This window comes from Micrasema longulum, unplaced genomic scaffold, assembly GCF_059751315.1.
Source record: "Micrasema longulum isolate JH-2025_06_02 unplaced genomic scaffold, ASM5975131v1 h1tg000452l, whole genome shotgun sequence".
Lineage (NCBI taxonomy): Eukaryota > Metazoa > Arthropoda > Insecta > Trichoptera > Brachycentridae > Micrasema > Micrasema longulum.
Window position 1 is genome coordinate 113,514 of NW_028277651.1, and position 17,719 is coordinate 131,232.

The window sequence follows — 17,719 nt, forward strand, 5'->3', positions numbered from 1 at the left end:
ACTCGGGTATACATATTAGATAATCAAATTACCCAAGTATGTATCAAAAACACTACATATTAGTGTTGTTTTGGTTTTAATATTTATGCTATAAAAACACATTTTAGCTATTTGGTCTGGTCCAGTTATCAATCCACGCGCAACCCACCTGCATTTTTAACTTTTTGATGGCAATTTTACAGTGACAGTACTTATTTATTTATTTAACACTTTATTTACATATACAATATATATACATATAAGGGCAGGCATATTGGCTTAAGACAATTTCTTCCTACCTATCCACACTGTTTAGTTTAAGAAAATTTGTACATGGACATATTCTAAGGAATTATACTGAATCTTATAATTTTATACCAAATTAAAAACAAAAAATTAACTAAAAAAATAAAAATGACACTATACTACGGAGAGAGGAGACAAGATGAGAAGAAAAGAAGGAGAAAGGAACAACTCAAATATTTAGATAGTGACATTTCAATCTTGATTTAAATGCATTATCCGCCCGCACCTAGAGTATTCCTCTGTTATCTGGTCTCCATATTATGGTGTTCACATCAAAAATATTGAATCAGTTCAACATCGATTTTTAAGAAAGAGGCTGGAGGTTAGGCTTATCCAGAGACCAATATACGTATAAGTTAGAAAATAGCTTAAATATATTTTCTCTTCAAGACCGTCCAAATAAATCCAACCTTCTAGTCCTATTTAAAATTCTCAACTCACTCTTTGATGCCCCTGAACTATTGAGCTCAATAAAATGAAATATCCCAACTAGAAACCTCAGACAAAACTTACTCTTTCATACTGATAACCATAGAATTAACTATGGTTTTCATTCCCCCATGTCCAGAATTCTTAGGTCTGCCAACAAACATACCAGTCTAGATTTCTTTGATAACAAGTTGTTCTCTTTCATATGATCACTGAATCAAATTCAATTATAAATACCCCTCTCCCGCTTCCACTCCCACCAAGTCTACTATATACCATTGTGTCTTTCTACTCTCCTTTATAATAATTTTCTATGTATGTGATGAAAGGGTATTAAAAGGGGTTTCTTGTTACTAGAACGAAGAGATAGTCCGTGTTGTGATAGAGGTTAAGCTCTCTCAGATAAACAGGTGAAGTGGTATTTTTTTAAATATTGTGAAGAAGTGATAGAATGTGAATGTTTCTTCTATGCCTGATACTGAGCCAGTGTAGTTGCGTGCGATATTCGGTAATGTGATACTTAATATTTGTCCTTATGGACATTTGAACTTTGATTGAGAAGTTGACTAATCCTCTTTGACTTAAAACACGGTTTATAATGTTTTATTTTGTTTATACCTTGGCCTTCTTCTTGATGTGCTTCAGTAGCGGAAAGACAGGGTGCGGGCCCTGCGAGGCGAGCGGGCCGTGCGAGTACTTGCGCAGGGGGGGGCGGTGGAAGGCCCGAAGGCGGGCGGGACCCATGTGGGTCTGGACCAGAGGCCCCCGAAGCTCCACGGCGGGCGTGCTGTGCTGGATTAGCTGTCCGCCGCCCGCGCGCAGACGCAGAGTGGACGACCGGGCAGCGTAGAAACTAGTCAACGGAATTGAGACATTGTTTTAATCAACTATTTTATTACATACATGACAGCAGAGAAGCATAATTAAATAGCCATATTAAAAGCAGGCAGAGAATAAGTAAAAAGCCGGTGTTGTAGCTATGGTAATTAGTTACAGAGAAATACAACTATGGAAATGTGTATTTATATCTCTTTCTCGCAAAAATGTTTGTATCGTGATTGGTTATCTCTTTTTTTTCAGATTGTTGAGAGCATGGTAATGTCTGCTAAATTTAAGATGCGATTAGTAGAGGAATAACGACTCTTTTTAATTTGCATCAGTGATAGCAGGTACATTTAAAAAAAAAAAAAAATTATTTACTTTTATTTAGAAACAATTGAATATAAAACATTCAGAAGAGCTGATAAAATATGAGTAAATATTTGCATAATGATGTTTCCGGGTTATTGTGCCGAGTGCTGTCCGCTGTTTAGTTTTTGCATACCTTGGACTGAGATGGTGACAAACTCAGAGGTCTTACGAAAAGCCAACACTGACAGAATACACTTGTTTACTGTGAAGATTTGTAAAAATATCTGGAGCATCTACTGTGTGGAGAGAAATACCACCTTCTCCAAACGATCTTAACAGGCAAAATAAATGGTCACCGAGAAGCCGGCAGGAGGCAAGCATCCTGGCTGTGCGATTTAAGAGATTGGATCGGAATAACACATGTAGATGAACTGTTCCGGTAAGCGCAAGACAGGGAAACATTCACCACAGTGATTGCCAACGCCGGGGGGACCTGACACAGCACACAAAGAAGTTATAAAATAAACTTACACATCGTTGGATATGTTGAACGGATCTCGATCAGGAGATTTAGGAGGTGGTGGAGGGGCATCTTCTTGTAGAACGTTGATCACACCCGCCTTGCCGAGAAGCAGTTTGGACTTTTTCACATGAGGGTGAGGAATCTTCACCTTGGGTTGTGGTCCTCTCTCTGTAGCAATAATATTAAATCATAGAATAATAAAATATTTGTTTATTCAGCAGTGTTTAGCAAGTTCTGCCATACAATTACAAAATACAAAATTTCATTCGTAGATAAACCGGAAATTTTCAGGCAAATTTGTTTTTGGACTTTCTTAGTATAAAATTGAATTTTACAACGGTAAGTCATAGCACCGAGAAATTAAAAAATCTATTTTAAGATAAACAGCATAATATTTAAAAAAATAACAGTAAGTTGTAGAAAAGTGAAATTTACAATAAACATTTAAAATGGCATTGTAAATTTCATTGGCTAGATAAACAGTGTTGTTTTAAAATGAATTTTCTTTCAGGCTTTTCGGTATGAAAAATAACTTTTAAAATGTAAGTTTTTAACAATAAATTTTTCTAGATCAACCCATATTTTTTTGACCTTTTTTGGTATAAAATAAAACACACCAATGGTAAATTGTTGCAATGAGAAATTTCAACATAGATAAATATTTTAAGATGAAATTACATAGCAAGGTATGCAAAGTTCAAATAACAGAATGATATTTATTAAGAACCAATTTTGATTTCAATTCGATCCCGAGCAAAGCCATGCAAAAATTATATTATCTAAAATGTGAATAATTCACTGTATCACAGGAAAAAAACTATTTCCGTCCCTAGGATTCAAATCCAGGTTATTCTGGACATTATCAGAGAGATTTCTGATGTTTTATGATGACAAGATGTAGTAATGTAAAATACGATTTGAAAATAATGATCTACTCTATTTTACAGTACGTGTGGATACTTCCACAGACTATAAGATTTGACATTTTTAAACAAGTTTATTGCCAGGATATTTTTCGATTAAAGATTTTGAGCAAATTTTATTTCAATAACTTACTAACCATAACAAACAGTCAAAACCGTATTTTTTTAAGCACCAAACAAAGAATCGAGTATATTTACCAGCTTGTATTTTGGAAGGATCAATGTCATCCGGAATGCCCAGTACAATGTTCTCATCATTAGGATCCAGGGTAAGCAACTTGGGCTCGGGCAGGGTAGTCATAGCTGCCGCATCCCAGATCACTTCTTCCTCCCATCGGCCATACACCAGCTCCTCATTCTCAACAGGGAAGATACTGTACCACGTGTCATCTTCTCCTCTAGAATATTCAAATTATAAAATCGAAAACATAGTTAGAAATTTTCGCATTTAGAATTTGGTGAATTACAGTGGTGAATCACAGAAAAAAACACCCAGGCTTGAGCAGTATCATATTTAATGTTTGTATTCTCACTGAGAATCTACTTCGACATGCCCAAACATTTTTATTGAAATTTAAAAGTATCGGAGCCAGATATAGTCATCTTATTTCGTAACAATCTGATCTCTTTTTTCAAAATCATTTCAAGGTGATTTTGTAACTCTATAATTCTATGCTACTCTATTTAGAAGTTCACAGTATAGTGGAGACTTACGTGTGTGGAGGTGGCTGTTTAGGGAGATGGGCCAACGGAGCTCGTCCGGGATGGGAGAAAGCTTGTGCAGTGCGATTACCAGAACTGGGCAACCAGCCTGCTGCATTTGTCTTACTATTGAGACGTGCCAACACCTGTCATAAAAAATATGAATGAACTTCAATGAAAGTTCTTGATGAAAGTTCATTATAATTAATTTATTGATTTGGTGTTTATTTTGTAGAACTCCATATTTAAACTTATAATATAAGAAATCAAACACTGATTTGAGTCTACTGAGCGCTTTATTTTATTTTTACAAATATAAAAACAAAAATTTCGTGACAATTGCTTCGCCTTTTCAGAAAATTTTCAAACAAATGTGAAGATTAGATGGATTGAATGTCCTATATTATGATATATACTTATAAAATTTTCCGAAATTCAAATATAAATACCTAAATTCCCCATTACCTATTAAACACTTGTTGCCTTGCCCTTAACTATTGGTTATTCCCACAATTATGATTAATGTTCATAATATAATTTTTATTTTTTACTTAAGTACCTTGAATTATATAACTATATAAGGACATTCAATCCATCTAATCTTCATATTCGTTTGAAAATGCCCTAACAAGGCGAAACAATTGTCACGAAATTTTTGTTTTTATATTGGTAAAAATAAAATAAACGTTCAGTAGACTCGAAGCAGTGTTTGATTTTTTATATTATAAGTTTTCATTATAATTATTTATTATAGAAACAAAAGACGAGTGATAATTGAATCCACAAATTTTGAACAGTTGACCAGTGTCATTGCTTTCGGATCAGTGGTGCATTCGGTGTAATGATGAACTATGCAGCATAACCAGCCTCAAACATTTTGACACATCTGAACAACGGCCCTAATTACAGGTTGGCCATGAGTATTCACTAGCATTATTGGCACATGCGTTTGGCAATATGTAGTGGAGGCTTTAAAATGGTAAAATAGGTTACCTTGTGTTTGATTTCTGTACCGTCCCACACGACGTCATCTTCCCACTGCAGTTGGGAGACCATGAGGAAGGCCTCGTCAGGGAAAACAGCTTCAGTGTCTGCTTCCGGTTCTGATTCCGGTTCCTGTAATCATAAACAAATAAGTTTAATTTAAGACATCAGTCAATATTAGTATATAAACCACATAACACCTTTTTAGTATCTAACGGTTTCGAGATGTACCTGCCTCTTATGTAAAAGCATGCAAATACAAAAATACTTCATCACCTTTACCGATACAAATAATATTCAATTTCCTGTACCCCACCCCCCCTATTCGCCCAACCTAGCCATTTGCGACTTTTTTATTGCCTCTAATGAAAAAAGACACGAAAAACTAGCGCTTGGCCGACGTTGCTTAGGTGAAGAAAAAAACGACGGAGGTGCTAGCAAGCATCAGGGAAGATTGATTAAAAAATGTTTCCAACAATGGAATAGAGATGGACAAATACATTAGCGCCGTGAGGTTGACAGGTCCAAACTCCGCTTTAACCCGCAATGCGTGGTCCGCTGCAACGTCAGCTTGGACAAGATATTAAACGCCGTGCATCGGAAGAACTCATTACATTTCATCTTGGCATTTTGTGTCGCCCGGCCAACAGCTATCCGCCAGTGTTCGCTATTGTAAATTCCTTCTGTACAAAATAATAGGATGTAACTCGTGTGTAACTACTTAATAACTAACTTCGATTGTAATCTATTTCTCATTTAACCTCAAATCAACTCACGCACACCCATCCTATACTCCAATGGAGAGTACTTTAAAGGTTTTTATAAAAATAAAAATTTAAATACTAGTCCGGTTTCTTTTGAGTACCCCCTCATAAAGTGGCGATTAATTGATAAAAAAATTGCTGGAACTCCCCCACTCCTCTCCTTTCCCCCTGTTTTTATGTACATGCTTATTTATATTAAACATTTGATTAATGTTTCTATTTTATTGGGTATTCAACTTTCAAAATATACATTTTGATTTATTGTCTTCTAGTTACCTTAAGTTTGAAGCCATAGTTGAATCCCTCCCCCGACTCCGGAACTTGGAGCATGTCGTACCAGACCTGAGCAGGCCCGAAGCGCCAGTGGGCGGTGCTCTGCTTCTCCGCACTCCCCGGGTTACCAGTCTGCCCGGGGCCTGTCCCCGTGCCCTCCTCACATGGCCTGAACCATGGAAATTACAGTAAATTTTTGAAATATTTTTTAAGTTGGACTATAGACAAGCAGTCATTGCTGGGATGGTAGAACGTAATTTACATACTAATTACATGTTAGCAAAGGTTTTTCAATCCTACGAGAGTATTCAGAATACCAGCCCAGCAGTAACTGCTCAGCACTGCTGGTGTGCCTTTATCTACACACCGGACTCCTATTTTACAAATGGGATACGTTACATGCAACGACAATCTAATGTAGCCATTCTGAATCATCATAATCAGAGCATAAGACAGATCATCTTATCTACATGTAACAAACAATATCAAACTTGTAAACTATAGTAAAAAAAATAGCAAATTTGTCCTAAACAAGTCTTGCCCATTTTTAAAGTTTTTGAGAATTGACTTATTCCAACTATCAGCAACCCTATTGCTCAGGAAATACTTCCTGTGCCTATTGATTGAAGTTAGTTTTCTTCAGTCAGAGACCGTGGCTTCGAAGTTGCTACAATCTGTGGCCCTTTTATAGGTCCTGTCGGATATACAGATTCGGTGGCTTCCAAAAATAATTCCAACACTTTTTGCTTTTCAAAGTTTTGAAATCATTCCGGCGAATTTATCATGTCCAACCAATTTAATCCCAGCCCACAAATTCGAAAATAAATACAGACGGTGATCGTACCTGAGGAGTTTGTCTTCATCATCGGACTTGGGGTCGGGAGGGGGCTGTGTGGAGGGGTCAGGGGGCGCGGTGTCGCTGGACGCCGAGTTGGAGCGCCTCCGTCGACGCCGACGTCGCACCCCGCGCCAGATCTGCGGGAGGGAAGACGCCTTCCCGGGCCCAAACAGGCGCGAGAACCGCAAAACCTGATCAAAGGTAAATATTACAAACTATGAGTACTTGTATGATTAGCTTGAGGCTATAATTAAAACTTTACTTATAGAAAGTTGGAAATTTCCCCACGTGTTTATTTGATCTGAAGTATTATTTATTTTATTTTTTAATAAACATATTTTTATCCCCGCTCGATTTCCATTTTATTTATTTAACTTTTTGTACATAATGTTATTTGTACATTGGCTGGCTTATTGCCAAATGGCAATTTCTTCCAACCAACCAAATTTTCAACATTTTCAGGATTGAAAACATTTATCCAGGGTTCCGGTTCGATTTCAGACATAGAACTGTATTTTTATATACCTGGACACAAAATAAATATAGAAATAACGGATATACAAAAAAAAAAAAATGTTACAAAATGTTATTAAATATTTGTATATAACCACTTACCGACTTTTCTATGTCACAGAAAATTACAGAATGTGGAGAATAATGGCTGCTACGGCCCAAGCTAGTATGAAAAAATACTAAAATAATACTGTACAAACTCTGATTAAACCAATCCTGACATATGCCTTTGAAACCTGGATTATGACAAAGAATATTGAGGGAACCATTACAGCTTTCCAAAGAAGAATCCTCAGAGATCTCTATGGCCGTGTGAGAGAAAATAATCATCGGCGTCATCGCTACAATAGGGAGCTATATGAAATCAACGGAGCGTCCGATGTAATCAACTCCATCGAGGTGGGACGCTTGAGGTGGACTGGCCATATAATTAGAATAGACGTCGAAAACCCCTAAAACGCCTAACTCTCTCTGTGCCACAAGGACGACGAAGACCAGGAAGGCCCAAAATGTAATGGATGGACTACAGCAGTGTTGAAAGTGAGGAACTGGAGAGGAAGGGCAGCAGACCGGCAAGAGTGGAGGAGACTCCTGGATTCAGCCGAGCCCACCCGGGGCTGTCAAGCTTACAATGATGAGTTAAATAATAATGTCCTTATGGCAATCTCATCACTTGTAACCAATGCTCGAACATAGGTGAGTTGATTCACCCTTCAGTGGCTTGACTTAAGGAGGGGAATCAGAATCCCCCATAGACCGATTTTAATTCGATAACTCAAGTATTAAAGCTATTTGCCGTATATTTTTTGTAATCGTGAAATAAATAGAAAGAAGCATTTTCCTGTTTTTGTTTTTTTAATATTAAAACAAAAAAGATGTAAATAATACAAGGGTAAATTTCACTTTATGTACATAAGCATTCAACAAACTAACGAAAATGAATAAAATACACAAATGAGTAAAATATGTGTACGCGAAAACATGAATAAATTATTGCACGGTCATAAACCCTTCCGACGTTTTATTCTCCTGACGCCATATACAAGTAGGCGCTGGGGTCATTTGGTGCCCACGTTCGGATCATGTGTAATTTTTTGATGCTTAGTGAGGGAAAGGTTAAAGAAAACGTAATTTTTTAATATTACATAAATATTTATGTGACATTCAGAATATTTAAACCTTACCTTGTCCACTCTAAAGTCAGGGAACAGTTCTCGGACGTCCACATTGGCGTATTTGGATGGCAACATTGCGGCCAGTGGGGTCTCCAGCCGACGAGGGCCATTGTCTCTGTTTGGACTGTAACGAAATTGATTTATTTATTTGACAAATTGTAGTCTGCATTACTTTACGGGCTATTTAACCCATTACGTAATACAGACTGTAAATATAAGTTAGAAATTAATAAATAGAAAGCAGATAGCTGCTAAATTGAACAAAGGTTAAAATCATAGTATTCATAAAAAGACTTGGTGTTTACTTTTGTTTTGCTAGAGAATCATCAAAATGGCTGAGATTGATATTTATATATTCATTTAAAAAATAAATATTTGCTTTCTTTTAGTTTTCCCAAATATTTAAATTGTGGGGGGCCATTTTCAATGAGTTATAAACAACTCAACATTAGAAAATGGGAGTCAAGTTTGAGCCTCGGACCTTCGATCCGTGAGTCCACTACACTAGCCGTGGCCCCGTGTGGCCACAACCCGGTTCAATTTGTTTATTTACCTGCTTGGTGCTTGTGGTGGGGGCATGAGAGATCCATCGCCTTCCATGTCTCCATCGTAACCAGCTTCGTGAGTTCGAGCCTGTTGGTAATGTATTGGGTGTTAATATGAGTTGTGTCCGTTTCTTTCTAAATTAGATGAAAGTAAGCATTTTTACACCTTCTGTTCGCGAGAAAAATCGAGGGAATGAAGCTGCCAGAGCTATATGGTGAAGATGGACCGTGATTATAATTATTTAATAATTTATCATTTATTTTTATTGTCCGCTATAATTTCTATGGTAACGAATTACACAAAAAAAAATTGATTAAGGAAATATGAATATTTCTTTCTAACATAAATGATCAGATGTGTTTCATGATTAGTTATCTCTTTTTTCAAATTGTTGAGGGCAACGTAATACGCCATTGCGCCCAGCTTGGTATGTAATCACAAAATAATATTTATTTAAAAACTGACATTTGTACGCTTAAATATTTACAATTAAGCGTACAATTAATTTTATGTAATGTAAAATTAGAAAATAAACCGTTACCTGGATGGAAAAATCCTCAGCCAGTTCTGCAAAGTCAAAATAATCCACGGCTGATGGACTCTTTTCAGTAAAATCTGGAACAAAATTATGCTATTTGAATTAGAAAAAGTCGTATTTTTTTAAACAATAGACAAATTGATACATAAACTCAAATAATAAATTTGTGTAATTCTTCTTAGTTTTTTTTTTGCTTTTTCACTTCTAACTGGGGTGTTCTAGCCAGTGTCTAGTTTGAGATTTGACTTATTTAAATATTTACACATGTGTTAGTACTATATACAAGTTAGTGTGTTAGTATTTTATATTACGTACACTTTACATGATACATAAATTATTTACAACTTTATACCATTTATAACTACATAAGATTTTGAATATATGTTTATTGGGTGTGGACAAGAGACTTAAAATATGAGTAGGGAATGGGAAGTTGATATCGGAGAGGTCGGATAGGAACTCAGGATAACAATAATTTATGGGGCATCCAAAGAAAACATAATTCAGATCTTCCTCCTCAAGCTGATATTCACACATGGCGACAATTAGTAATCTAGCTTCAATAGGTAAATGTTATCAACTATCAAATATCCTAATTTAGTAAATGAGGTCTAGATTTCCAAGCGTCCATGCGCTCAGTAGCTGCAAGACTTGTAATCTAACTTTTATTTTTATAAATTGTTTTTTTTTTTTTTAAATATCACTAAATCTCTAAACTTTATTGTCAAATAAAAAATGGAAAAAGGGGCTAGATTTCTTATTGTCTGTGCGCTCTGTAGCTGTAAGACGTGCTGTAATCTAGCTCTTGTATATCATAATTGGAGACGAGGAACAAGAATCCCAACTGTCCATGCGCTCTGTAGCTGCAAGACGTAGTGGGATATTTATTTATTGTACAGAGCCCTTGAGGTGATTTTCACAAAAACGGCGCTATATAAATTATCCAAATATAAATAAATAAATGCCCAATGCGCATTCTGCACATAGAAGATGTGTCAAATTTGTTCAGAGTCACTTTGGAAAACCAAGGTTTTTCTGTTAAATTTGGTTTCAATTGGAAAACGTGTCTTCTCTTGACTTGGGGGGAGGCTACCCAATATTCTTGCCATGTGTAATTCTATAATTGAGGCATTTTTACATTTGAATTGACATATTAATACATAGACATGTCCTATAGAGTAAAATATTTTTAAAAGTAGTGACACAAAAACGAACACATAGTTACTAAGTTTGTTTATTTATACCACCCATTTTTGGTACATAAAAAGGTTTGTATTTTAACGCTAAGAATCTAAATTCCACTTTGGTGGATCCCAATCAGATTCTTCCCTTAAATTCCTTATGATTTCGACCCATTTATTTATTTTCATTGGATTTTAGGGAATGAAAAAATAATATTACTCTAGTTTGTTTATTTTAAAAACATATTTCTATCAGTGCATCCTGTAACTAAGAATAGCTTCGCAATTGCGCCACTAGGTATAGTTTAACGTTTACAAAAAATAATAATAATATTTGAATATGAATTGTTTTAAGCTTTGTTAATCACTCGTAAACAAATATTTACTAATTAAAAGGTACACAATCCGTTTTACAATGTTTATCTGAAAGGTTTTTACATACTTTCATGACACAAGCAGGCGTTTTGGTTTCGATTCTAAATGTTAACCGGCTGGCGGTCGAAGAACGCCTAAATACGCGTTAGGCATGACCTGGCATTTGGGCATGAGTTAAGTGTCATAATTTATGAATGCTCGGGGCATGTCAATGTACATAGGTGTGTAGGGTTCATACTCCATAATCGATGATACACACATGCTAAAACGTTTCACATGAAATAGTGTGATGACCGAAGAAAGCAATGTCATCATTTTCTATAGAATTCGATACAACATTATAATGCAACTCTAACAGTATTGCACATAAATCGGGAGCATTGTTCTGCAGTACATTCACATCGTCCCTACCATGAAGAAATGAACTACAAAGGAACGTCGCCTATAAAGAGACTACAGGGCGTGGCAACGCCAGTCAGTCAGCCCAACAAGTCCAGTTCAGTCAGTCAGTCCAGCTCGACGACGTCACTCAGTTCCAGCATGTAGTTCAAGTGCAGTCTCTTCAAGCCATCATCGCCACTACGCTCACACTACACAACCAAGTGCTGTATCTTATTCGCCGTGTAATATATACGCATTAAACACCAACCTAGTGTCTTTTTTGTCAATCTCTAATTGGGGTAGGAACTCCGAACCTCTACAAATAATTCCTACAGGTGTATGAAATAATTTCCAAAATCTTTTATAACCTACCTTGGACAAATGAACTTTTTCCTGTTTTCTAATCAAACATTATAAAACCAGTACAAAATCGCAATGAGGAAGTTCAGTGTCTTTTTTTATTTGTTAATAGACTATTAAAACAAGTCCAAAAAAAAATATATATATTTTTAAATTTATTTATTTATATATTCGCCCAATGGGCATTTTTAAGGACATATTTGTAGATAGAAAATTATTATAATGGAAAATTTCTATTTCTAGACACAATGGTATTTAGTAGACTTGGTGGGAGTGGAAGCGGGAGAGAGGTGTTCATAATTGAATTTGATTCAGTGATCGTATGAAAGAATACAACTTGTTATCAAAGAAATCAAGACTGGTATGTTTGTTGGCCGACCTAAGAATTCTGGGCATAGGGGAATGAAAACCATAGTTAGTTGTATGGTTATCGGTATGAAAGAGTAAGTTTTGTCCGAGGTTTCTAGTTGGGATATTTAATTTTATTGAGCTCAGTAGTTTAGGCGCAGCAAAGAGTGAGCTGAGAATTTAAATAGGACTAAAAAATCGGATTTATTTCGAGTCTTGAAGAGAAGGTATGTTTAAGGTAGTTTCATTTTAGTTGTTTAACTCATTATACGTATATTAGTCTATGGATAAGCCCAACCTCTAGCTTATCTTTCTTGAAATTCGATGTTGAACTGATTCAAACTTTTTGTTGACGTTGCTTCTTAATATGAACCAGTGTCGTCGTTCAAAGTAGTGCGTTTTTATTATTTTTTTCATACATTTTCAGGAAACTTTGCTATACAATTTAATGTTCTAATTTTACAGCGAGCAAGAAAACATTTTTTATATCCAATTTCCCGTAGGGCTGAAGTTCCTTATTGCGTAAAAGTAAGAGTTTTTATTTTGTAAAATAAACCATTTCAAATAAATAAAAAAGAGTGGAATCTTACCTTTATCTTTGTCATCGTCTGTTGGCTCGTCTCCCGGCTCAATAACTTCGGCAAGTAACGATCCAAGACCCATCCGACCGAGGGAAGACAGCATTCGCTTTGCGTCTCCATCCAAAAGATAGTCATCTTCTAGATGCCCAGACTCGTCAATATTACCGAATAAAAAGCCAGTTAAATCGACACCGCTGCCCCCTGAATCATTTCCGTCACTGTCACCCATATTACCTTAAAAATAAATATTAAAATAAACAAAACAATATAACAAGTGGGTTATGTTTACAAACTTTTAAGAAGTTCGTGAGTTATTTCATAACTAAAACTATATGAATCTAACGACGGAAATAAACTAAATGCATAGTTTTTAAAGAAAATTATTACCTTAAGTTAATTCAAAGCTCTGTTAGAATATAAATTAATTAGTGTCAACTTTACCACCGCGGCCATCCGCGGCGGCAGACATTTCTTTTTTGACGTTTGACGTTTGTTGCCAAATAGCCATAGATAAAAATAAAGTTCTTATGCGAAAAATATTGGGGTAAGTTGCGCAATTTATGAGTTTGATTTTTTTAATTGACCAAAATTGAAACTTAGAATAAAGATATTAAATTTTGAATAAAATTAATTTCAACTTCTCCAGGCCTGAGCTAGAAAAAAACCGTGAGTTTCGGAGTGGGGTACCAAGAATACCCAAACTAAAATGCTATAAATACGACTTATGATTGTCAGGGTAGTATTTATAAAATTATTCCACAATATTTTAAGTTTTCTAACGAAATTCATAGAATTTTTCATAAAATACTGTTGAGAAAGGATGTAACGCACGAAATCCGGATTTTTATGGTAATGACCATACAGACAGAAATGTCTGGAAATAAACCAATAACACACTTGCGAACTTATCAACTTCAATCAATAAAATATTATGTTGAATTTTTGTTTTTATTATGTTGACTTTACTTGGAAGACGTTCTTTTTAAAATCCATATGTTAACTATTATTTATTATAAGAACTTAATTATTAATCTTTTAGTAACATATTAAAGATTACTAACTTTATATTTTAAGATTACTAAACTGTATAGTGAATAAATTGTTATGCTTGCTATTTGCACGAGGGAAAAGCAAAAAAAAATAGGAATCATGATTGAAAGAATTTGTCAGAAAAATATTAAAATAATTTTTATTCGTTCTAAATATATGTAGTAAGATAGAATTATGCAAAAAATTAATTCGATAAAATGATTAAATTATTTTTTTTGAAAATAATATGCTTCCTGGGGGACCCTAGATATTCCCCTAAGACCTGAATGAATAAGTACAGAAGAACTCCAGTCATCCGGATTGCCAATCATCAATTATCTGGGGTGCAATTATGGATCTTATCGCAGGGGTAGAGAAGAAGGTAATTTTAGGAATTTTATTTTTTTGGATGCGAATACACTTCATATATGGCCAAACTGATGATTAAAAACTGTTTATAAAACAGAGAAAAAAACGGGGTTTGACGCAATTTAAAAAGGGTTATTGGTGAATGAATATTGAGCCCCCCGTAGATCGCTACGATAAACAAATAATAAAAACATATTTGAGTTGATAAATTTCAAACGCCAGTATGTCCACCCAATTTTTTTTCTATAATTGTTTCACAAAATGTAGTGAAAAAAAATGCGATCATTTCAGTACTATTCAAATTAAAACATGTCATCATTATTCCAATGAAAATACTGTCAAAAAACTCTGTTTCTGTTCATAAGCTAGCAGATCCACATGAGCATTTATATCAAAACCCCATACGTCCAAACAAGCCAATCAGAATCGAACAGTCGGCCGTTATGGCGGCCATCATAATTTTGAGAGTGTTGTGTGTTTGATGCAGGTTGTGATAACTTAAAATAGTCAACATGTACTCCAATTTGGAAAATGTTGACCCTAGTAAAGCTAGAAAAAGGATTAATATAAAGACAAGCCAGAAGAAGCAGAAATTGTAAGTGAACGACTTTGCTGCAAATATTTTTGTTTTAAAGTTAGGACTTTGTCAGAACCGAACTCTGCGTTAGGTGATTTCATTCCGGGGTACCTGTTATTGTTTTCAATTTTATTTATAACAATAATTGAGGAGAGGCCTGTGCCCAGCAGTGGAATGTTTGCAGGCTAAGTATTACTATAATATAAGTAAATAAATGTATATTAAAATTTTGTTAAAAAATAAGTTTTCATATAAATAATTCAAATGTGCGTGCTTATGCAAACAAAAATTATATGTTTATTATGTTAACTAACACATTACTACATGATTATCAACCATTTGAAACAAAAACAAAACGAAATTGAAACGGTAGTAAATGCACTTTATTTAGTTTTTAATTAAGTTTTATAAATTATTTATTAATTTAAATTTTAAACTATGCACCCTAAATCTATAACCTTTTTTAATAAAATATCAATAATTCGTCTTTTAGTTATTCATATTATTGTGATTTAATGCTGTTTATAAGACAACCAATTTTTCAATAAATGAAAAAAATAAAAAATAACTCGATTTTTTTATTTTTTTTTATTCAATATTTTGTTATTGGAAAAAAAAAAACATTAAAAGTGGGCTCACACTGTTCTGGATCAAAATCAAGTGAGTAAGATATATATTTTTTTCAAAACCTTATAAGTCCACTGGTGTAGTTTAAAACCTTGTATTATTTATAGCTGATTTTATGAGATACAAAATTTGGTGTGGAAACAAGAGCAGATACAACCAAAACGAAAAATCTCTGTAGAGGAGATGACAACGCTCTGACAAACTTAAAAATTCTGTCATGAGACAAACCTGCGAGACTAAAAATATCGTGTGATGGAGAAGGAAGAGGAGGCGGTTCTGGCGGGGCCATGTAAATATAATGGAGGCGGAAGACTTGCCCGCGTTGCTGCAAACGAGATCCCCATATGTCAACTTCCACCTGAAAGTTTGCCTAAAGCACAAAGAGATAGCAGGTCATCTGCATCCTAGGAGTGAGGATCCAATAAACAGATCCTGGATCTAAGACAAGAGGAAGAAAATGAAATAAATAGGTATTGATTGCGTGGAGGGAAGATTTGGTTCCATCCAATCTATGGATAGACCTTTCGCGCTAGACCTACATATCGTCATTATTATGATAAAATACTGCATTATTGACTGTTCTGAGAAAAATAAATTTGAATGTTTGACTCAGCAAAAAACTTTTCAACATATTTTGGAGATAATACATATTCATGAAACCTTCTTAGTATCTTTAAATTTTTCAATGGATAAGATTTCGAAAACAAATATCTAGTAAATGCTAACTTTAAAACTATATCTAAAAGGAATAAGAGGATTGTATCAGTTGATAAAGCTCGAAAAATGACATATAACTACATTCTTAACTTTTTTTCTCAAATTTTGTCATTTAGAGTAGTGTTTTCAAATCTTTTAGAAGACGAACTTTTTTCAGAAGCTACGATGCAAACATCAGAACATGTACATCGGCTGGAGAAGGGGACACTGTGGAATCCATGGCAACGAAAAGGCGAAAAGCTCTAGAGGTTAAATTTGAGAAGACAGCCTCTGATTTTACCAATTTCCCGCTCAGCTATGCCAAAAGGAAAACAAGAAGCAGGACCCTTTGACTCTGAAATGATCGTTGTTTGAATGAAACTACCGAATAAATTACTAAAATGCTTTTTTCTACCATTTACCATGCCTCTGACTTCAAAAGAATACAAAAAGCTGGCTTTGAGCTAACCCAAATCCTTACGAGTCACGGTGGGTTCATGAGCTACCTGCATCGCTTCAAGACCTCCAAGATCGACAGCCGCCCATGTGACGATGAAACACCTCAAGATGTCCCTCACCTGCTGATGCATTACGTCTTTTACAGCTTTTATAGACAGAAGTCTAGGCGAGGACCTATGCAACATCGGATCGGTGATACTTCATAAAGATCTCACACGAGAGGTAGTATCTTACGTGTTCAAGTTAGTGCAGGACATTGGTAAAATAAACCAAAGTAAAATACATAATGCCGAACACTGTTCTCGTGGAATGGAAGGTCTGTTGATGACTGTCAACAGGCCGGCTTCTTCCGAGCTTTGGGTGGTTTCCTCTTCACGAGAGCAAATGCTGATCCTGGTTGGCCCACTATAGAATATCTCTCCCGATCCCAACACTGAAAGAGAAAATAGAAGCTTCTTTAAAGCAGAAAAAATCCACGTTAAGAAATATAAACCTTGTACATAATAAGCGAGGTAAATAATAAATGCATCTTAAAAAAAACCTTTTTTGAATACGCGACCCCTTTACGAGTAGAAAAATAGCTGATAACTCCCGTCTTCCCCCATAGGATGTCAGATTTTCACCCCTTACTTTTTTATATACCGACAATACATCAAATTTGATAAACCCAGTTCTGCATGTCTACAAAGCGTATTCTTATTTTTAACTGTCGCAGAAATGAAAGCCAGAGTCTGGCACAAATGTAAATATAACTGTTCGCATTTAATAAATTACCAAGTTTCTACTAATCCTTTCAGTTTGTTCTCCCCTGAAGCGAGTGGCAATGGCTTTATTTTTAAATGTATACGTTAGCAGTTGGTAGGTAGGTACCTAATACCGTGCTATCTACATAATATTTCCGTGTACGCCGAGATTCCCGTCAAGAGATTTTCCGGTGGATATTTTTATTTTTAAATCATTTTCCGCGAGTTAAACTTAATCTGTCTTGTCTACAGAGAGGATCCGCTTGTCTGTTCCCACTTGTTCGGGGTGCTCAACTAGAGACGGGTGTTTCGGTTATTTAAAAGATATAGCACTGGCTGGCAGTTACCGTTTCACAAATTAAACTCTTT

General features: G+C 35.2%; 1 protein-coding gene across 1 annotated transcript in view; it reads right to left on the minus strand.

The window, feature by feature from the left end:
• Taf1 (TATA-box binding protein associated factor 1) overlaps window positions 1-13,328 on the minus strand; it is a 43,433-nt gene extending 30,105 nt beyond the window's left edge. The window contains exons 1-12 of the mRNA XM_088226613.1: window positions 13,238-13,328; window positions 12,860-13,084; window positions 9,628-9,701; window positions 9,094-9,173; window positions 8,550-8,664; window positions 6,859-7,043; window positions 6,018-6,183; window positions 4,987-5,109; window positions 4,006-4,139; window positions 3,490-3,689; window positions 2,377-2,536; window positions 1,333-1,567 (exon numbers count right to left, since the gene is read on the minus strand). Of these exons, the coding sequence (XP_088082739.1) occupies window positions 1,333-1,567; window positions 2,377-2,536; window positions 3,490-3,689; window positions 4,006-4,139; window positions 4,987-5,109; window positions 6,018-6,183; window positions 6,859-7,043; window positions 8,550-8,664; window positions 9,094-9,173; window positions 9,628-9,701; window positions 12,860-13,079 (1,692 nt within the window). The 5' untranslated portion in view covers window positions 13,080-13,084; window positions 13,238-13,328. The remainder of the gene's footprint in view (window positions 1-1,332; window positions 1,568-2,376; window positions 2,537-3,489; window positions 3,690-4,005; window positions 4,140-4,986; window positions 5,110-6,017; window positions 6,184-6,858; window positions 7,044-8,549; window positions 8,665-9,093; window positions 9,174-9,627; window positions 9,702-12,859; window positions 13,085-13,237) is intronic.
• Window positions 13,329-17,719: the final 4,391 nt, after the last annotated feature.